Source organism: Giraffa tippelskirchi, chromosome 7, assembly GCF_054371585.1.
Source record: "Giraffa tippelskirchi isolate mGirTip1 chromosome 7, T2T-mGirTip1v1.2.pri, whole genome shotgun sequence".
Classification (NCBI taxonomy): Eukaryota; Metazoa; Chordata; class Mammalia; order Artiodactyla; family Giraffidae; genus Giraffa; species Giraffa tippelskirchi.
The window spans coordinates 25,869,438-25,891,919 of NC_137281.1; the positions used below are offsets into that span (position 1 = coordinate 25,869,438).

At 42.5% G+C, this 22,482-nt stretch overlaps 2 protein-coding genes and 1 long non-coding RNA gene across 19 annotated transcripts in view; 1 reads left to right on the top strand and 2 right to left on the bottom strand.

The window, feature by feature from the left end:
* Positions 1-12,601, bottom strand: part of CDH3 (cadherin 3) — a 106,292-nt gene extending 93,691 nt beyond the window's left edge. For 6 of the 9 annotated variants that reach the window (XM_081512818.1, XM_081512828.1, XM_081512817.1 and 3 more), the window contains exon 1: positions 2,955-3,174. The gene's annotated coding sequence lies outside the window, so the exon portion shown is untranslated. Of the gene's footprint in view, positions 1-2,831; positions 3,175-12,532 lie in introns of those variants that run through there. The other 3 variants (XM_081512821.1, XM_081512825.1, XM_081512824.1) reach the window with 2 other exon arrangements.
* The window catches only part of ZFP90 (ZFP90 zinc finger protein), a 106,277-nt gene continuing 90,289 nt past the window's right edge, over positions 6,495-22,482 (bottom strand). For 6 of the 9 annotated variants that reach the window (XM_081512850.1, XM_081512848.1, XM_081512849.1 and 3 more), the window contains 3 exons: positions 20,659-20,785; positions 20,235-20,330; positions 14,375-16,417 (listed from right to left, as the gene is read on the bottom strand). In XM_081512850.1, the coding sequence (XP_081368976.1) occupies positions 14,766-16,417; positions 20,235-20,330; positions 20,659-20,785 (1,875 nt within the window). In that variant the 3' untranslated portion in view covers positions 14,375-14,765. Of the gene's footprint in view, positions 8,231-8,887; positions 8,944-11,629; positions 12,447-12,532; positions 12,602-14,374; positions 16,418-20,234; positions 20,334-20,658; positions 20,786-22,482 lie in introns of those variants that run through there. The other 3 variants (XR_014060271.1, XR_014060272.1, XM_081512851.1) reach the window with 3 other exon arrangements.
* Positions 7,223-10,927, top strand: LOC145514629 (uncharacterized). The gene is made up of 2 exons (XR_014060274.1): positions 7,223-7,434; positions 10,775-10,927. It is a non-coding gene; the product is annotated as an uncharacterized LOC145514629 (long non-coding RNA).

Here is a 22,482-nt window from a genome sequence, read left to right on the forward strand (position 1 = left end):
AGTGGTGCTGGTGGATTGCTCACCCCTCTTGCCAGGGTTCTTCCTTCTCTGGAGACAAAGGGCTTTCAGAGTGCAGAGGTCTGCAAATGCCCTGAGGTCCAATGTGTGGGTGGTGGGAGAATCGAAACTCTCATTTCTTTAAAAATATATCTTGTGGCTCTAGGCCTTGTGACTTCTTTTATTTCTTCTAATCTTTGTAAGCTCACCATGCAAGAATTGTTATTTCAAGATACTCAGAGAAGTTACATTGTTTTTAACTGTTTTACCTTCCTGTAAAGTCATTCATTCATTCATTCATCCAGCAAATACTTATGGAGAACCTACTATGTGCCAGTACTAGCCGTACAGCAGTGAACAAAACAGGCAAAGCCCCTGTCCTCATAAGGGGGTGGGGGAGTAGTGGGAACAGATATTAGACAGTATACAAACAAAAAATACAATATGTAAACTAAAATCGGTTAAAGAGACAAAAAGTCATTGTGTTATCAGGGAATTCTTGTATTTGAACTGAGACCTGAAGGGTAATAAGCAGTTAGCCCAGTGAAGAGATGTTTTGGAGGAAAAATAGCAGGTGCAAAGGCCCTGACGTAGGGATAAACTTGTGTTGGAGGTGATTAGGAAGGCAGGCAGGACTTATATCAGAGAGGCTATGGTAGTTCTTTGTCTAAAGAACTTGGGCTTTATTCTCAGAGTGTCAGATACAACTGACTCCACCACAATTAGTCACATGACCTTGGCCAAATTACTTCACTCCTCTGAGCTTAGTTTACCTATCTATAAAGTGGGTAATATTGAGTTAGCCAAAAAGTTCCTTCAGTTTTAAAGTAAAAATAAAAGACACATTTTCCATTTTCACCAAGAACTTTATTGAACGTATTCACCGTTTTGTTCTACTACCTTTTGCCATTTTTCAGGCAACTTCATAATCCCATCTTCCCAAAACTTTTTGTCTTTTTGAGCAAAGAACTGGTCCAGGTGCCTTTTACAGTCTTCCAGGGAATTGAAACTTTTTCCATTAAGAGAATTCTGTAAAGAACGAAACAAATGGAAATCCGAAGGTGCAATGTCTGGCGAATGTGGCGGATGAATCAGAACTTCCCAGCCAAGCTGTAACAGTTTTTGCCTGGTCATCAAAGAAACATGTGGCCTTGCATTATCCTGATGGAAGATTATGCGCTCTCTGTTGACTAATTCCGGACGCTTTTCATTGAGTGCTGCTTTCAATTGGTCTAACTGGGAGCAGTACTTGTTGGAATTAATCGTTTGGTTTTCTGGAAGGAGCTCATAATAGAGGACTCCCTTCCAATCCCACCATATACACAACATCACCTTCTTTGGATGAAGACTGGCCTTTGGTGTAGGTGGTGGTTGTTCATTTTGCTCGTCCCATGATCCCTTCTGTTCCACATTATTGTACAGTATCCACTTTTCATCGCCTGTCACAATTTGTTTTAAAAATGGAACGTTTTCATTACGTTTAAGTAGAGAATCACACGCAGAAATACGGTCAAGAAGGTTTTTTTCACTTAAGGTACGTGGGACCCAAACACCAAAGCGATTAACATAACCAAGCTGGTGCAGATGGTTTTCAACACTTGATTTAGACACTTTCAGTATGTCGGCTATCTCCCTTGTGGTATAACGTTGATTGTTCTCAATTAATGTCTCTATTTGACTGCTGTCAACTTCAACTGGTCTACCCAACCGCGGGGCATGGTCCAGCGAGAAATCTCCAGCACGAAACTTCGCAAACCACTTCTGACACGTTCGATCAGTCACAGCACCTTCTCCATACACTGTACAAATCTTCTTTTGTGTTTCAGTTGCATTTTTTCCTTTCTTGAAATAATAAAGCATAATATGTGGAAAATGTTGCTTTTTTTCTTCCATCTTCAGTATTAAAATGGCTACACAAAAATTCACCAATTTTGGTAAGTTTTTTTTTTTAATGCATGCTAATGTGACAGCTATCACAATATAATCTTACAAAATTGTTTCCAATGAAGTTAAATACAACTAAGAACTACTAGATCAATCTTGCAGAAAAAACCAAATGAACTTTTGGGCCACCGCATCTTAAGATTCCCACGATGGAGGGAATCAATTACTGGTATTTGCAGACAAGGGGTAGAAAAAATGGCTTCAGTCGATCTGAGTTACTCCAGTTTTCTCCATCTTCTGCTACTCTGAAGCCCCATCTACTCTTCCTTCTCTTACTGCCCTGAGCACCAAAGCCTCTTCTTTTATAGCTCTGCTTGAGGTCTTCCTCTATACTCGATTTCCCTCCCACCAGCCCCATCTTTTTCCACCCTCTCCCCTGAGCCCCTCCTCCTCTCGCTTGAATTTGAGCTACAAACATTTCCTACTTCTAGCCCCGCCCACTTTCTGGGACACCTCTATCGACTTCGCCTCTCTTCCCCATCCCTCCTCCAAATTACGCACCCCTCCCCATACACACTTTCTCTCGGACATCTCACCAAGCTGTTTAACTCTTTCTCCTATCTTCCAAGGAAACCACTCTTTAAACTGCCTTCCTCCACCCCCCACCAGTCCCGAAACAGTCTTTCCAAACTGTTTACTCCTCCCAAAGTTTACTCGTGAAATATTATTCCTTTACCACCCTAATCTTCCAAACCGTTCCCTACTTCCCTCAACCCTTAAGTACTTCGCTCCTGCAGGACCCGATTCCACCCCACTCTTCTCGGGTCTCTCACTCCGCCCACAAAAGAAGCTGCAGTCTCTTCCTTCCAGCTACCCTCCCAATTACCGCTCCCAGCAGCCTCGCCCTCCGCGACTTAAAACGTCCCCTCGAAAGAACCTCACAGTCCTACCTTCCTTTAAGTCCCCTCTCTGACGTTCCCGCTACTTTCTGGGTTGCAGGTCTCCCCCACTCTCGCAAGCATCGCGCGCTGGGTTCCCTCCCCACCCAGGGAAGAGCCCCTTCCCGCACATACCTCGAGGTTCCGGCCCGCGCCGCCCCCTTCTCCGTCCTCCGCCCGCGCTTGGCCACTCTTTCCCTGCTTCTCCTGCTCCGTCCGGTTCGCCCCCTTCCATTTCTCTGCCTTCCGACTCAAAGCCACTCATTTCCTACTCCACAAAGGGGGGGGGGGCTCCCTACCCCAGGGGTCCCTCTGGGGCGCCGCCACTTCTGCGCACTTCCAGCCCTGCGCGAGCACTTCCGGGGCAGAGCACGCGAGGGCGTGCACGTGGGGCCGCGGCGCAGAGGATAGCGTCTAGTGTCAAATCCACCAGCTGTAGAGCTGGGGAAGGGGCGTGGAGAGCTGGGATGTGGCAGGGGTGGGGAGTGATGGTGTGTGGAGTTCGAGCGGATGCAACCTGCAGTGGGGCTAGTGGTTAGAAGAGTGGTTGACAGATGCTGGACCAGTCCTGTTGGAAGCTCTGGGTTCTCCCGCCCCATGAGTCCCACCGTCGCTACCGTAGTTGAGTCTGTGATCTGCAAACTTAGCATGCAATAGAGATAGAGATGTTTGCCAAAATGCAGGTTCCAAGCCCCCGGCCCCCAAAGATTGAAATTCTGGAGCTATGGAATAGGACCCAGAATCCTGCATTTTTTTAAAACCATTTTTCGACATGATTTTGATTTTGAAGTCTGCGAAACTGACTTTGAGACTCAAAAGACTGTCAAAATTTCTTGCTTCCTTAGACTGGTCATGGTGTTTATCCTCTTCTTCACCACCCCCATCCCTACCCCTCAGAAACCTCACACACAAAATACAAAGGAGACCTTAGTTCTGCCTAGAATACAACTTGTCAGCTCCATGTGGCTCCACTCAAACGCGCACTCGCAGTTAGAGAATGAGGTTATAGTCAGTCTTCTGCTCCAAGATCAAGTTTTAGATTCTCATCCCTCTTCCTGGACCACTTCCTTCAATCAGTTGGCAGGACTGCTAGAAGTCTGGGTGATGCTCTATGTCTTGATATTTAAAATCTTTTTTTTGCTGAATTTTGATAGAACCTGTGTGTGCCATGAAAGCATTATTAGTTGAATATTTAGAAATAAACGTCCGTTGGACTTCCCTGGCTGTCCAGTGGTTAAGGCTCTTTGCCCTCAATGCAGGGGGCCAAGTTTCCATCCCTGGTCAGGGAACTAGATTCCACACGCCACAACTAAGGGTTTGCATGAATCTAAATAACCAGAAACTAGCTCTCAGGGCCTCTATCCGCAAGGGATGCACCTGAGGGGAGGAGATAGGGAGTACCTGGCAATAGGGCAGATCAGCGTCAGCGATGTTAAGACAGATCCAGGCATCCCTGCAACAGGCTCGCCTGGTGCAAGTTCTGCAGCCTCCAGGGCACCCTCTGCGATGTGACACCGCCCTCTGGTGGCCACCATCATGCTTGCACCGTCCGGGAAGGGAGACGGACTGGACCCTGCAGCACTAGCTCCCATTGGGACCCGCCTTGGGAGAGTTCCACACAAGGGCAGCGCCCCCGCAATCCCAGCTTGTTCACCGGGGGACCAAACATTTTAAAGAACACCAACTATGAGCCGGCACAGGGCAAAGCGCTTTACAGATATTAACTCAATCCTCACATAAGCCCTAACAGGTAGCCTCATTTACGAGTTTGCTGCAGGTCACTCAGAGAGCAAGTATTGACTGTTTTTAGCTGTATAAAAGATATTCGTGTCTCCATTTCTGAAAGATTTTGCTATATACAGAGTTCTAGGTTGACATATTCTTTAAGTACAGTGAAGATTTCATTCCCCATTCATAGGGCTTCCTATGAAGCCCAATAGATGCTATTGGGAAGTCAGAAGTTCTAATTGCTTGTTTACATTTTACATACTATTTTTTCACCATGATGTATCTGTCATGGACTTACTTTTAGTTATCCTCTTTGAATTTCATTGAGTTTCCTGAATCTGTACCTTGGTATGTCTTTCATATACCTTTTTCTGTATTTTCCTTCTGGGAATCTGATTAAATCTATGTTGATCTTTCTACCCAATAGCTTAAGGTGCTTGTCTTCTGTACTTCTCTGTGCACTAGTTTCTGAACAATTTATTCTCACCTATATTTCATTTCATTAATTCTTCTTTTATATTTAATTTACTGTCAAACATATAGCTGTTGGAGTTTTTTTTTAATTAATTAGTTTAAAAAAAAATCCATTTGGTTATTTTCTCAAACCTGCTATGTCAATTTTTTAAGGTTTGTCTTCATAGGTGTTTTCAACAGGGTCTTTTATCTCTAAAAATACTAAGAAAAAATTAAGAAGTGCTATTTTATACCCTGTTAATCCCAATACCTGACGTGTTTGTGTCTGTATTTGTTGTCTATTATTTCTACATGTTCTCTTTCACAATTTATTTCCTTATGTGTCTGATTATCTTTGAGAATGTGCTGGACGTTATTTAAAAAAGAATTGTGTGTGTGAATACTCTGATGTCTGAGACGATAATACCTTTCTCTAAAGGATCATTTTCATTTGCTTTTATCAGACACCTGAGCACACCTCTAGGTCAAAGTTAATAGGGTTTGAAGGCAATGACACCCCACTCCAGTACTCTTGCCTGGAAAATCCCATGGACGGAGGAACCTGGTAGGCTGCAGTCCATGGGGTCGCGAAGAGTCGGACACGACTGAGCGACTTCACTTTCACTTTTCACTTTCATGCATTGGAGAAGGAAATGGCAACCCACTCCAGTGTTCTTGCCTGGAGAATCCCAGGGACGAAGGAGCCTGGTGGGCTGCCGTCTATGGGGTCGCACAGGGTCGGACACGACTGAAGCGACTTAGCAGCAGCAGCATAGGGTTTGAAGGCTAAGGATCTCTACACCTCCAAGACAAGCTGGATTTGGGAGACATGTCTATGCCAGGGCTTATCTCCAGTTTAACATTTTCTTGAGGGTGTCTTCATTTGGGGTCCCAGTTCAAATGTGGGGCGATTATTCAGACTCCTAGCTTTCAACATATTTACACTTGTATCCCTTATACTGCAAGTCCACCAACTTTACACCTGAGTTTCAAGGTGTCTCCTTCCACCAGCAAATGCCTTCAGGCAAAAGTAGCTTTGAGCGTTGGGATTATGATTTCATCCTTGCTTCTCCTAGAGTTTGATCCTTAATTCTTCACTCTCCTCTTAGCTCATTAGAATGCTTTTCTTTTTCAACGTTTTATTCAGCTGAAGTTATTTTAAATGGAAGAGTCGGGCCTAATTACCTCGACTACCATTACCGTTAGTGTAACCCTTCACTCAATGCTGCATCATTCTCCCTCCAGCCTACCTGCACAGGACCCTTCCTGTCCCAAGGAAGGGAGCTGACTGGAGGAGAGGGGAAGAGGAGATGGTGTTTCTGGTTTTATGGCTCTGTTTCAAAGTAGAAATTTACAGTTTCTCAGGAAAAGCTACACTTTTTTCAGAAAGTGGAGGTAAGTTACCTTAAATTTCTCCACTTACCTAGACTACCTCCTATTATAGAGTAAGGGAGTTAGAGAAGGCGAGGTTCGGAAAAAGAACGAGACCCGCACTTTACAGGAACAGATCACCTTTAATGAAGCGAGAAGGGGCAGCAGTATTAGTGAGCTGCTGCACTAACCCAAGAAAAGATTAAGTATATATAGACATATATGTGGAAATCTACTGTCTTAAAGGGGCCAGCTCTTCTCCAAGGTTGTTCAGATTAGTTATCTCTTAAAGGGCTGGGGCAAGGAATTCTGGAGATCGGCCAGAGGCTGGACTGGCTGGAAGCTGGGCTAATCAACCTTAATGTTCATTCTTTTTCTTTGGGTGAGAGAGTTCTTTGATTTGCAGAGAATGATGGGGAGGATCCAGAGGGGAGTTTTAACTCCAGGCTATATTGAACCGTGTAACTTTCTTTCAGTATGATTCAACGTCTCCCAAATTATCGAGATCACGTGACAGAGATGGCAGTTTCCGGCCAATGAGCAGAGCGCGGGAAAGCAGCACAAGGTCCCGGCCTGGGGTGTTCTAGGCTAGCCATGGGACACCGGTGGAGGCCACAGGAGGAGGGTAGCCTGGCTCTGGGCAAATATCATGCGCGCGCCCAAGCTCTTGCCCCCTCCGCACTTTCTCAAAAGGGAATGAACACCATACAGAGTGTAAACGTCCCCGCGCAGCTGGAAACTGAATATGTCAGGGGTACAACCCCGTTCCTTTCGCAAAGAGCGCCCCCGTCGGCGGCAGAATACGTCAAACCGGAAGCAGAAGTGTTCCACCGCCAAGGCTTTCGGGAAATGTAGTCTCCAGCCGCGCAACGAGCCTCGGGCCACTCCGTCCGCACGCGTGTGGCCGAATTCCGTGGACTACACTCCTAACCCAGAGCTGGTACAATGTTCCTGGGTGGAAATGGGCGTCCTTTCTTTTTTTTTCTGGCCTCGCAGCATGCGCGATCTTAGTTCCCCAATCAACACCAATGGAACCCGTGCCCTCTGCAGTGGAAGCGCCCGGGTAAGTCCCAGTGGGCTTTCTTTGACACCTCTTTAAAAGGCACACCCAGAACTTCCTGTTATTAATTCTAACTTTTATACTATAAAGCTAATGTGACTGGAGTCACCATTTTAAAAGGCCTTCTTGCTCTCACCAGGTTATCAAATACCTTTTAGGAGCTCATAACCTGAGAAAAAGCAATTTTGTGCTTACTTAGGTTTATTAAAACTTAGTCTAGACCAGTTCAAAACTCCCGATTCACACCTTAATTCTTAGAGGCCCGAATGAGTCGAGCAACGGTTGAGAAGGAAGGTGTCGATAGGCTGTGTTAGTCCTGTTGGGCCCGAGGCCGGTGGCTTGCCTCGATAGATGGCTTCCTCACAGGGAGATGCGCGCTGGTTTGGGAGCTGCGTGCAGCTTCATCCCAGCTCACTGTATTCATTCATAGAGGAGTGGTCTACTTCAGTTCTCACCTCCAACCCCTCTCCAGGTAGGTCACACGCGAGTTTGGTAGGGCAGCCCCTGGGACACAGTCCGATGGCTCCTGCCCACCGTCTAACTTTTTTCCTTGGGTGAGCTCAGGCACAGGATAAACACATGCCCTGGTGTGCCAGCACAATTCCAGCTTCCCATCTAGTTAGCTCCCCCTTGAGAATGAGCTCAATGGCCCTGGTTTAGTGGATCAATAACGACTGGGAACGCACTATATGCAGTCACCATACCCAAGATCCACTGAAATCCTGGTCTTGTGACGCTGACGGCAAAGAAGTCGAAGAGAGCGGGCTTGTCTGACCCGACACTCGGTTTCGAACTCCGCCTACAAACACCACAAAGGCGGACCCTCAGAGGGCTTCACACTCAGCGGGTAGAGGTTACTCCAGCAGCACACCCCTCTATTCAGAAATCTCCAGACTGTTGCAGGCACCTATCGATGGTAGATTACTCCCCACAGCCTTACCACCAAATACACACGTCATGAGTGCATGGCGAGCTCACCTAAGAACTCGGGGTAGTAGCCGCATAGTGGGCCTGTGGTTTTGCTGGGGATAAAGTGATTTCAGATGCCCCTAATATCTCTTGGTGCCTGATATCCCTAGCGCCGTGCGTGGGGAAGGGATAGAGGCCTCACCCTATGAACAGAGGTACCATCTCCTCTGGATATGACTCTGTTCAGGGGTTACCTGTCAGTGGGGCCCTAGGAGTGAGAGGCTGTGAATCTCCCAACTCCTAGTGACTCCTGTGGGGAGCATATGCCCAGTTCTTGTGGTGCCCTTTAGAATGTAGGGGAACATGACATTTTTCATCTTTCAGACTTTGGCAGCAACTCTAAGCTAACCAAAAAGTCCATGCCAAAACCCTGTGACAACTCTTAACTTTTGAAAATGAATATTAAAATTTGAGAACTGGTAATTGCTAGTTTCTTAATGCACAGAGTAAAACAAAAACCCCATTAATCATTACTGCTAATACTTACCTGGTCATACCAGAATAAAATACCATCTACGTTATCAGGTCCAAATTTCTTGGCTCCTTTATCCATTAAAATGTTTACCAAAAAAAAAAAAAAAAGTTTTTCCAAAATTATAGGGCTTTCACCAAAATTTGCCAGCAAAAATTACCTCTTTTCTTCCACCAACACCTGCCAATAATCATTTATGCTGCTTATATATAGGAAGCCCTCTGCTCCCCTGTCCTCCCCTTCTTTTTAATTATTCCCTCAAATGGCATTTCTAGAGAGTGGGAACTACTCTACTTGATTTTGACAGTACGAAGACCATCCCTTTCTTGGGCCTAGATCAACTTCCCATCCTTGGAAACATGACTGCCCATTATCCCTTTTCCTAAATCCTTCAGGCATGCTGAATGTACAGGTCAGATAGGTTCATGGTACCAAGGGGGAACCAAGCACGATTCCCCAGCTTGGTTGTGTGTGAGGAGGGACCAGATTAAGAGCAGGGAGGCAAACTAACTGTAAAAGAGTTTAACATTCAGACACACATATACAACAAATATGCATCACCTTCTTTTAACAAATATTAATATTTTGAGATTTTTTTATTAAAAAAAACTATAAAAGTTAGTCTTGCTTTATCCTTCCCCATCCCTTTCCCCTCTACCTCCGGAGGAAACCACCACTCTAAAGCCAATATTTTAATACTTTTCTTTTACTGCACAAGTTGATTTAAAAAAAGGTGATATGGACCTTTAATAAATTTTATCACATTGTATATAATCCCTCTGTAACTTTATTTTCAACTGTTTTTGATGTTAACCTTGTTAGTACATGTGCACGCAGTTCAACCATTCATTAAACATTTGTGTTATCTCCTATACTGTGGAAAGGGCACTGAACAAGACATGTAAGTTGCTGTTCTCAACCATCAAGCTGTTCACCTATTTTTGTACTTTAAGAATGTTACATTTCAATAAAATTTACACACACATACACCCCAAAAATAGAAGGGCATATAAAAAGTAAGTAAAATGTTTACTATGTCAGGTGGTGGTAGGAATTGCAGAGAAAATGAAGCTGGGAAGGGAGATGGGAGTGTGCCATGAAGGGGGACTGCTTTTTTACTATTATTAGTTTTTGGTGACACCACACAGCTTGTGGTAGCTTAGTTCCCCTGAGCAGGGATTCAACCTGTACCTTCAGCAGTGAAAACAGAGAGTCCTAACCATTGGACTGCCAGGGAAGTCCCATGAATTGCTATTTCGGTACAATAGTTAAGGAAGGGTTCACTGAACAAATATCTGCTGGAGGTGAGGAACCAAACCAAGTGATATCCAGGGGAAGAGGATTCCAGAAAGAGTAAAAAGCAACAAGATATGACCATCCTCATACATTCTGCAAGTTAGCAAACAGAACTTAATGAACCTTGGATATGGGATGTGAAAGAAAGGAATCAAGAATGGTTACCCAGTTTGGGGCTTGAGCAACTAGGGTTGCCTTTTCTCAGATGGGAAGTTTGAGGGAGGAACTTGATAAAAGATGAGATTGGGATGGAGAGATCATGAGTTAGTTCATCTTTGGACATATTAAATTTGGAGTGTCTGTTAGAAATCCAAGTGGAGATGTCAAGTAGGCAGTTGGTTATGAGTATGGAATCTTGGAATGGAGATAAAATTTTCAAGTGGGTATTTAAAGCCTTCAGACTGGATGAGAGCCCCAGTGAGAGGGACTGTAGAAAAAGAAAAGAGGTCCAAAGACAGAGTCCTGTAAGTCCTATATCAAGAGCAAGGGAAGATACAGAACTTCCCTTATACTGCCAATAAAGTACAAATTCTCATTTCCCCCCACAAGACTTCTTTTTGCCAACCTAATGAATATGAAATAATATCTCACTGCTTTCTTTTGCAGTATTGATTTCAAGATGGAGCATCTTTTCATTTTGAAAAGCCAATCTGCTTTGACTATCAACACATCTCCACTGTACTGTTAACAAGACTACATTTAGTACCTATTGTGTCCCTGGTATTGTGATAAGCAAGGGAATAAAAAAAGTTAGTCAAATGACGTGGACTCTGCCTTCCTGGAACTCACCATCTACTGCGGTGGGGAGAAAAACCAATCAATCAAAAGTACAAATCATGGTAAAGTGAAGGATATCAACATAATCCATTAGAACTTAAAAAAGGAGACCAATTTAGCTGGGCAGTCATTAAAACCTTCCCTGATGTGACATCTGCATTTTTAACAAAAAGGAATTAACTAATTTAGTATCTATCAAGGCCCACTGTAGCTATAAAGACCTGAGCACCAGCATCAGTATACCTAATAACAGAAGAATTGTTTTCTTATCCATGCTTGCACAGAAAAATGCAAGAGGCTTTGTAGAACATAATGCCTGCCCTGGGGCCTTTCCCCACACATACCCAGGCAACAGGAGTGGAAGATTGGTTTTCTCCTGTTTCTCTTTTGCAATTTTGAGACTATTATTCCTGCACTATTGTATCTAGTTCACTCTTATATGAACCTCACACCATCTGGTTATACTTACCTATACATGCTGACACAGTAACCCCATTCTAGATATTTAACTCACTATGGGTATTTTAAGAAAATTCTATGGAAATAAAAAGGCAAGGGTGCTTCAAAAGGTATAAGTATTCAATGTCATTATTATAAAACCAATGCCCCAAACTATCCAAATATTATTGCAATAGTAGTGGATTTGTTAAGGGGATCACGAGACTATGTAGCAACATGAAAACATTTGTAAGAAGGTTTTTTATTTAAGTATGATACAAGATTTTATCTACAGAACAGGCAAATACAAATAACTGATATATTAAGGGGTGAAGGTTGTGGGTGAATTGGGGGGACTTAATTTACTGAAATAGTGAAGAAAAACCTTCCAAGGTCCTTCATTTTGTTTCCACTTGGGTCTCTGGTTTAAACTATCACCATATCCCTTCTTCCATTCACCCTCAAAAGCCTGTTATATGAAGCTCCTTGAACATAACATGGCTCTGAAGACATGATGAAGAGTAGAGGTTAAGAGCCGTGCCTTTGCAGCCAGGTAGTTCTGGGTTCCAAGTCTGATATCTCTCTGGGTTTTTCTCCCCATTAGAAAACAAAAATATAATACATACACTTGTTTCTTCAATGCAAGAAACAGAAATATAACAAAAGGGGAATCATTCCACTGGTCCTGGGGAACCCACTGAATCCCAGGAAGAGCTCTGGAAATTGAATCCAGTCCAGGGACTTCAGGAATGAGAAATGAGAATACTGTCATGTCGCCTCGTCCTCTGCAACGACAGCAGACCTGCCCTCTCTGGTAAGGAATCAGGTTCGAAGCAACTTTAGGCCTTCACCTTACCAGCCTAGCAACCTCAAATCAAAGTATCCTTGCTAAAGTCTGTTTTGAAAAAATTCTGTCCAAAGTCTCTAATTGGCTGAAATTATCTTTGAGCTCCGGGATGTCCTGACTTGTGTTCTTGTGGTCAGTACAGAAGGGATTGTTACAAGAGGAAGAGGAGGGCAAAAGCTGGGCAAAGACATGATACCACAAGACCTATTAGGGGAGCTGTAAGGATCAAATGAAATGATGGCTGTAAAATACTTAGCAGTGTCTTTCAAGAAGTAAGCATTCAGTAAATGCTATTAACTCACCTGGCTGTGATGAGTTTAGCAGTTAATCCCTCTTCCTTTGATGCACCACTCTTTAATCTTAGCCAAGTTCTGAAAATGGAAAAAGACAAACTGACTCCCATTCAACTAAGAAGGCTATTTATTGAAATAATACAATGATGTTCCAAGGATGTATTTCATATTGCCTAGAAAGCTCGATGTTCGTAAGTGCATGGTGTGTGGTTGCTGGGACTAGGCAATCCTCCATTCATACATACATCCTGGGCTCCCCCCCGCCAATGACGATGTGCTGAGATTCAGAGACTGGTTGGATCTAGGCCAGACTCCACACACAAACCAGTGGTCTCCTTTAGGTTATCTTGGAACCAAGTCTTTATAAACTTCCGTAACAGTTACGTTGCACTTAACTGGTTACAATTCATGCCATTCTTGCAAACAGTCCACTACGGGGATCCCCAATCAAAAGCAAAAGGAGTTTCTGATAGGCTTCCCAGCTAAGAAGCCAATCAGTGGAAGAGGTTCTGAGTAGAATTACTGACAACATAGGCATGGTCTTGGCATTGTGTGTGCACAAAGCACTAAGCAGAGAACATCACAGACAAGGTATTTTTGAACAGTTAAAAAGTTCTGGGAGGACAGAACTGCTACAGAATAACCCATCCTGCTTCGTGTGTGATAAATGCACTGGGCCAGACATCCCACGTTTCTGACCCCACACACATTTTTCCTGCAGAGGATTATGAAGGATGTTTCGGAGCTGCATTACGTTATCCAGGATGAGACAAAAAGGATAGCTCCTGCTACCTGGCATGCAGAGAAGCCAGTAGGAAAGGATTACCATCAACACCAACCCTTATCACTCTTCTCCATGATTCATCATTAGGATGGAAAAATCTGCTTATCCTGGGGGCAGGGGCAGAGGCTATTTCATGAAAAGTGTCGATTTCCACAGGTGCTCCCAAGTTTATCTGCACTAGTGGTGCCAATGAATGAACAAAGATTCTGGAAATTCCTTTAGAACAGCCTATGCGAGGCTTTAAGGGATATTAATGATTAGAGTGGGCTCCTGAAGCTTACCTCATGCTTTACTGATGGAAAAGCACCACAGAGCCAAAAGTTAAATTGTTTAATGGTGAAAATTTCCTTGGCACACAAAATGATCCACTATATGCTGATTCCCTAAACTAATTTAAAGGCAAATTTTATGGCAAGAGATAACTGGATTGATACTTTACAGTAAAATTAAATTGGGGGATTTTTTTTCTCTGTAGTTCTGTGTTGTTTTCCCATTGATCAAATCAATATAGGAAGCTTGGTGCAGTGCTTTCCCATGGGAGGATCATGAAAAGCACAGCAGGAAGATTTAATAAATTCTCTGAAACTGACCATATGTTTCCTGAAATATGATACGTGGGAAAAGGAAAGAAGTCATTAGTAGTTCAACTATTTACAACTTTGGTTGTAAGGTTTCAACAAGCTGCTTTAAATAAGTATGATAAATTTGTATATGTCTTGCTGCCTCTTATATTCAACTCCTGAGTGCTTGTTAAATATTTGTGCATCTGATTTATTTTAAAACTTATTATAAAGCCCTGAATTCCAAAATATCTTTTCAGTGGCAAGACCATGGGGCCAAAGATCCAGAAGACCTGCATTTTCCACCCAGCTTTACTGTTATAAACTGTATCAGGCTTGCAAACCACTTCACATCTTTGGCTTTCAGTTTCATCTGTACAAGGAAGAGGCTGGACCAGCTGATTTAATTCTTTGAACAGTGAATTCCTGGAGGTGAAACTGGTTTCCATGGTAAATTTAATGTAAGAGCTGCAGTTGAATTCATTTGTCAAGCAATTTAAAAATGAGTTTTGGTCATCACTGCGGGAGTTTTATTTATTAAAAAAGGCTGTAAACGCTGAGTTACAAATTGGTAAAAGTTGGTGATTCCCTGCATACATATATTCAAAAGCTTTACAAAGTCCAATATATAGGCATGTCATTTCTAACAGGTTATATAAGACGTCTGAGGTTGTTTTCACATGTATGTATTCAGATCTGAGAAAGTGGCTTTTATTAAAAAAAACAGCACAGAGATTTCTCAACACACAATGCGCACACGCATACACACCTGCACACATGTGCGCACGCACACACACACAATTCATTATATCCTCAAGCTTCCTCTCCAGTAAGAATCTTCTGACACTGAATAATATTTTAACTAACGCTTTCTTCGTATTTCTTAATGTCAAGGGTCCTAGAGTTTATTTCGTGTATGAATTCTCAGATGTTTAGTAAGAGCTGAGCTTCGACTGAAGTTTTTCCCACATTCCTTACAAGCATAGGGTTTTTCTCCAGTATGGATTCTCTGATGATCATGCAGATTGGTTTTCTTTCGGAAAGCTCGCCCACATTCATTACATTCATAGGGTTTTTCTCCAGTATGAGTTCTCTCATGCTGAATGAGGGATGAACTCTGACTGAAGGCTTTCCCACAGTCGATACATTCATAGGGTTTCTCTCCAGTGTGGGTTCGCTCATGTTGAGTCAGTGATGAGCGTCGACTGAAAGCTTCTCCACATTCATTACATTCATAGGGTTTTTCCCCAGTATGAATTCTGTGATGCTCTATGAAACTAGTACTCCTTTTGAAAGCTTTTCCACATACATTACACTGATAGGGTTTCTCACCAGGATGAGAAATAGGTTGTTGACTTAAGGCCTGCTCACAATCATAGGGGTTCTTGTCTCCAGTGTGGATCCTCTGATGGTCAGAGAAGTCTGCAATGTGACTGAAGTCTTCCCCACAGGCACTGCAATGATAGGATTTCACTTCAGTGACACTGCTTTCATCTTGAGTAAGAGATGAGCTGTGCTTGAAATCTATGCTGTAGTTATTGCTTTGGTAAGGTTTGCCTCTCTTATGAATCCTCATGTGTTTGTAAAGGGATGGGCTCTGACCAAAAGCTCTCCCACATATGCTACATTCGAAAGGTTTCTCTCCTGTATGTGTCCTCTCGTGTTGGACAAGAGAAGAACATCGACTAAAAGCTTTTCCACATTCCTTACACTGGAAGGGTTTCTCTCCACTGTGTGTAACCTCATGCTGAGTGAGGGATGTGCCGTGCCTAAACGACCTCCCACACAAATTACATCGATAAGGTTTTTCTCCCGTGTGAATTCTCTGGTGCTGAACGAGAGAGGAGCTGCGCTGGAAAGCTTTCCCACAAAGACTACACTGATAGGGTTTCTCTCCAGTATGAGCGTTCTCATGCTGACCTAGGGAGGAGCTATGCCTGAAGGCCTTCCCACACACATTACATTCAAAGGGTTTCTCTCCAGTGTGAATTCTCTGATGCTCAGTAAGTTGTGTCTTCCAGAGGAAGGTTTTCCCACAGTCAGTACATTCATGGTGCTTCTTTCCAGGATAAATTCCCTGATCTGTACTGTTGGGGAAAGCTCCGTCTCCTTTATGAGTTTTCTCATGTTTAGTCAGAGATGATCTGTGAATAAATGCTTTTCTACATTTATTACATTTATAAGGTTTCTTTTTTGCCAGGATATTATTTTGATTAATTAAGTCTGAATTATGTCCCAAGTTGCTCCCAAGTGTATCACATTCACTAGACCCTGTAGGAATGTTCAGTTGTGTAACCAGGTCTGCGTTCAATCTACAGTTTTCACCAAATGTATTTTGCTCACAAGTTTCCTCTGGTGTGATTATTTTCTTCTGGGTGGATGAATCTGGCCCCAGATGTCTCTTCCAGTTTTCCTTATGCCTTTCTAACTGGCCACTAAGGTCCCAAGCATCTTCTCCCGTGGTATGTGAGAGCTCATCTGTGCTAAGGGATACTTTAGATATGCTCTGCTGCAGATCTGAAGATTTGGCTTCAGGCCTGGTCTTCCAGTCTGAAAGAAACCCAAAGTGCAAACATTCCCTATTCCCCTCTGTTAAAACAAACTGCTACAGTAGGAATGAAAAGACAGCAATTATATATCACTTTGTTTTGAAATTAGTCCAATAACTTCAAAAGAAGACCCTGAATGGAGAAAGGAAGAGTGGAGAGAGATGACAGAGCTATCATGAAGGATAAGTCCAGAATGAGAAAGCCCACATAAAAGGGCTTGTTAGGGAGTAAGGGAACCAGTGAGCATGAGAGAGTCAGGCACAGATACAAACAGAATAGGATCATAGTCTTTCATGCAGAGTCCTATCTGCTATTCATGCCTCTTGTCCATTTTACAAACTGCCATGGAATCTATCTTCCTAATACATTCATTTCATAATTTTTTTAAAGTCACTTCTGAGGCTTCAGATCTTCAAACCTTGCTGAGAAAATCTGTAGCCAGTGAACTAACTGAAAATGATTCTTTGACATAACTGGAGATAGAGGGGTATACCTCCCAAGCAGATAAACAAGTAATATTTCAAGAAGCAAATCATCCTTGCCCTTATAACTAGAGCTGTGGTTTTAGTCTATTTGAGTTCTGATTCCACATTAATCACCTCTCTTAACCAAAAACAATTTATTTTAATCTGCCTAAAAAATTGACCTCTAAACCTTTGTTTAACCTCTGAATACTAACAGCAGAAAATTAATTACTGTCCAGGTTCTAAGAATGGCAATCTTTTAAAAACTAAGGGGAGAGGGGTTTCTGGAATGCTGGAGATGTTCCATATCAATAGAAGTTTGGGTTAGATGCGAGAATGCATTTATCAAAGTCAAATAGATGGTACTTATAAGAGGTGTAAATTTCACTGTAGTTAATGTTTTTTTAATTAAAAAAAAAAAAAAGAACTATGAACAAATATTGAACTCCAGTCAACGATCTACATGCTGAAGTATACAGGGGTGAAATGTACTCATGTCTGCAACTCACTAGGAAATGCATCAAAAGTAAGACAGATTAATAGATGGATAAAGAGATATGTGATAAAGCAAATATAATAGGTTACTATGTAATATAACAACAGGTTAACAATTATAGCATCATGGTGGTAGAATATGGTGTTCACTGTATAATCTTTTCAACTTCTCAAATGTTTGAAAATTTTCATATAAACATTAGAAGGGGGAAAAAAACAGTAACTAAAGAACCCTAAATTCCCAAATTCCTTACCCTGGAACAAGACTCAATTCTAAAATCCTGAAGACAGAGAATACTTCGTATTTCTTTTAGAATATTTCTCAGTGGGACATTCAAGAAATGTTTGTTGAAATTAATGAATGAGAAAGTTCTTTCCCCAGCAAGATTCCATAACAATCAATAATTTTCTGACTGCCTTCTATATGCTCTGCAACACAGAGGGAAAATATTTAGAAACATAATAAATAGACACTCCAGGAGCTTAAAAACCTAAGAATAAAAATGAGACAATCTTTTTATGACTTAAAAAAAAAAAACCAACAGATGGCATATAGTAAATTTGATTTTGTGTGGTAGAGATGATATAAATGGTATTTGTGACCAGGGAAGAAAGAAACAAGTATATTAGCATATATTAGGTTTTATGAATTAGAGACCTTGACCTTATAAGACGGCTTTGGACAGAGAGAAACTATTATCTAATGAGAGAAACTGTATATTTCTTACAGAGAACACCAGAAAGTATGTAGGGGTGAAATGTACTCAGGTCTGTAACTTCAAGAAGAAATTCAGCCTAGGTGGAGCTCTCTTTGGCAGGAACAGAAAGATATTACTAGAAGGTATGATGGGGACCTTTAAATCAAGGGAGTTTCTGTTTCCTATACTGAGGTAAAAGGTTCTTTCAGAGAATGGTAGTTTATGAGATAAAGCATTAAAATCCAACATGGTCCATGTCATGATAAATAAACAAAATGTGATATATCCATGCAATGCAATATTACTCAGCAATATAAAGGAATCAAGTTCTGATACATGCTACAACGTGAATGAACCTTAAGCTAAGTGAAAGAAGCCAATCACAAAGGGCTACATATTATGATTCCATTTATAGAAAATATCCAGAATAGGCAAATCCATAGAGACAAGAAGTAGATGGTTGCCAGGAGCTGGGGGGAATGAGGAGTAGAAAGTGACTGCTAATGGGTATAAGATTTCTTTTTGGAGACATTGAGCATGTTCTGCTTAATTAGATAGTGGTGATGGCTGCACAACTCTGTATTTATCCCAAAACAGCCATTGAAATGTACACTTTACAAGGGAGAATTTTATGATATGTCAATTATACCTCAATAAAACTATGATTTACAAAACCCAATATGGATTACAAACCCTCTATGGATAGAGTGAGCAATTTCAACCGGGAATTATACTAATCTAAATCTGAGGCGTGGTTTAGGATGTCACCAGTCCAATTTAAAAGGCAGGAAAATCTAAGATACTTCTCAAAGGAGGAAAATAACTTGGATTGAAAGAAAAAGACTAGAATGATTGTGGTTTCTGGCCTGAGGAACTGGCAATATGATAATTCCTAATGGGCAAGAGGAGAAATGGGTAATAGGTAAGGTAGCAAAATGTGCTGACTGGGGATGCAAGATGATTAACTTAGATTTTACATCTTTAATAAGAACTCTGTGGGACTTGCATTAGAGGGGTCCTGTGGGAAGGGAAGAGAAAAAAAGTGACCAGGGTACAAGTTAGGACAATTCTGAGTCTATAGCACAGAATAAAGACCTGTGACTACCAGAAGGCAGGCACCCTTTTATAGAGAAGTAATATAGAATGGGCTTCCCAGGTAGCTCAGCTGGTAAAGAATCCACCTGCAATGCAGGAGACACGGTTTGATTCTTGGGTCTGGAAGTTCCCCTGGAGAAGGGATAAGGTTACCCACTCCAGTATTCTTGGGCTTCCCTAGTGGCTCAGACAGTAAAGAATCTGCCATGCAATGTGGGAGACCTGGGTTCAATCTCTGGGTTGGGAAGATGCCCTGGAGGAGGGCATGGCAACCCATTCCAGTATTCTTGCCTGGAGAATCCCCATGAACAGAGAAGCCTGGCGGGCTATAGTCCATGGGGTAGGAAAGAGTTGGACATGACTGAGCAACTAAGCACAATATAGAAAGAACGGAGAGGAAGCCAGAAGTCAGGCTCCTTAAGACAGATTCACTAGGAGGGAAAAGCAAGAAAAGCCAAAGACCTAAAGCCAAGAAGCACTGAACAAGTGGGGAAGTCAGGAGAGAAGGATACTCTAAGACCTTTGGAGGGAGGAAATGAATCAGATGGGCAGGAGTGCAGGACAAGAGGAAGATGGCATTGCTCCCCAGACAGGTGGAACAGGAATGCAGTCATGGAAAGAAGTCTGGAGCGGGGGAGAATCAAGATTATGGGTATCCCCTACAAGTCTAGGGCATCGACAGTGAAAGCAGCAAGACGAAACAAAGGGAGACACGGGAGTTCAATTAATGTCTGAATGAGTAAGAAGAGAGATCTCCAAACAATGCAGGGAGACTGAGGACACTAGAGGAGAAAATGATCCAGAAGTAGGGTTACAAGACGGAGAGATGGCATTCTGAGTAAGACAAAGGGCTACTTTCAAAAAGAAAAAAGGGGTACCTTTTCCTCTGAGACCTATCAACAGCAACACACCCTATTAGAGAAGGGAGACACACCGAGGTGTCATCCAGGAGACAGTGCAGCTCTTCTACAGATGGAGGAGCTCCCAAGGCAGCAAAGTGAAGGTGCTTTCCTCTCCCTCAGCTGTGCCACATTCTGCACTGATTCTTGAATTCTCCCTCATTTACCTGGACAGACAGGCCTTTGGATTTCTCCCTCTGCTATCCATGGTTCTTCTCCTTGCTCCAATTTGAAGATCACCTCTGGCTTGGAAACTTGATATCCTGCTCATAGGTAAACACATAAGATTTGGTTGTTTATAAAAGTTGATAAAGAGCCCTTTAAAAGTCAGAACTAGGACTTGATCCTCAACAACTCTGAAGAGGAAAAAAAAGGTGCAACTTGAGGAGTCATGCAATCAAATGGCCTATTTCTGGTTCCTATTTACCTAAAAGGTAGGCTCAGAAACCCATAAAGCTGGGTTTCAACAAAATGAACAAACTCTAACCCTGAACACCCTGCTCACAGTCACCCAAACTATGAGCCCCACAACCTGAGCATCTGAGAAAGGGAAGACCTGCCAATACATAGACAAGAAGATGTGGTCCTTACCAAGAGAAACCAAGTGGCTATAGTTCTCCAGCATCACATCCCTGTACAAGCGCCTCTGAGCAGCATCCACGTGGTGCCATTCTTCCTGGGTGAAGTTCACAGCTACATCCTTAAATGTCAGTGATTCCTGTAGGAACACATTCTTGCTCAAGTAGGGATCAACCCCACAAATGTTCCCATAGCAATACTAGGAACCTACTATAGGGTCTATAAGAAAAGGTGATCACATGTTTGATATCCTGAGGGGGCAAAGTGGGTTAAATATACTAGTTGTTACATAATTTTATAGAGAATCTAATATGGCATGCAGGAAAGTCATGAGGGGCAATATATTCCACAATCCTGTAAGCCCACTTAGCTTTCCTCTTGTTCCCTTCAAAGCCAAGTCTTTCTATATTATCACCAATTCCTCACTGCCCATGCACTGTCTTTGCTACAAAACCCAAATACAGCAGGGAATAAAAAGTGACTGCACCCCTTCACCCCCATGGCCAATCCCACTAAACTCCCTACAAGTAACTACTATTAACAGTTTGGTGTAGATACTAAGCCGCCCCTTTCCATGTTTCCTTCACCTTCTCCCCTCCCCCACACAGACTTGTTTTATGAACTATCATTTATACTGTTCTACATCCTGGTTTTTACATTTAGCTATGTATCTTGGAAGTCTTCCCTTAGTGCTTTGTATACTTTCACCTCATTACTTTGAATTGCTTCACAGCACTCCAGAGTACATTTGGAGTACCATCACGCACCCATCACCTAAAACTCACAGCCCTCCACTGTGCTAAGAATAAGATTCAAACTCGCCCCATCCCTCACTGGGCTCTGGCCCTGCTGACCTTGCTGATCCCTGAACACATCAAGCTTCTTCCCACCCTGGGCACTAGACTGCCACATAGCTGACAACCAGTCACTAGTCCTCTAGGTGTCACATCCAGAATTGCCACCTGAGAAAAGGTGTCTCAGCACCTCCTTCTAATCTACTACGCATCATATTACCATGCTTAATTTTCCTCCTAGCACAGACAAGTATCTCTCACTGTCCAAATTTCTGCCACCTGAACTTTAACTCAGGAACCAAACAGATGCAGATTTAAAAGGATGCTTGTACTTCTAGTAATTATCTGGAATTTCTTGTTAGCTTTTCTGTCTCCTTGACTGCACTCTCTGTGAGAATAGGGATTTTACTATCTTATTCACAGTTATATGCCCCTCAAGTGCCTAAAGTGATGCCCAGCATAGTGGATGCTGAAAAAAATACTTGGTGAATGAATAAATGGAACAATTCCTTTTGTATATTTGGATTAGTTCCAATATTTTGCTGTTACAAGCATCACTGCAATACACTCTTTGGGCAAATATGCTAGAATTTCTGTAGGCTGGCTAGCTAGAATTAGAACTGCCAGATCAGAGATATTTTGCATGCTGTACTCCCCTCAAGTCACTCCTTCACCACCACCCACTGAAACCAGGCTGGCTAAGGACTCCCATGCCTCTGAATAGTCAAGTTCTGTTGTTCATGTGTTGATTTCTGTCTTGCCTCACCAAGCCTTGTTAAGACACCTGTCATCATGCTCAGTATGAAATACGTCCTTTGGTCGTGGTTAAACCAATTTCTACCTCAAGAAGTACATAATAAAGTATGTAAAGACAATCAGCAGGAAAGCAGAGCCATGAGATTGCTGGAGCAGTGAGGGAAAGTTACACGGTTTCTGCCTGATTTCATGCCCTCCCTGTGTGCTGAGCTATAATTGAACAGCAATTCTCAGGTTCCTGGAAGACATCATCCTCTTCCCACCCTCCCATACATCTGTCCCTTGC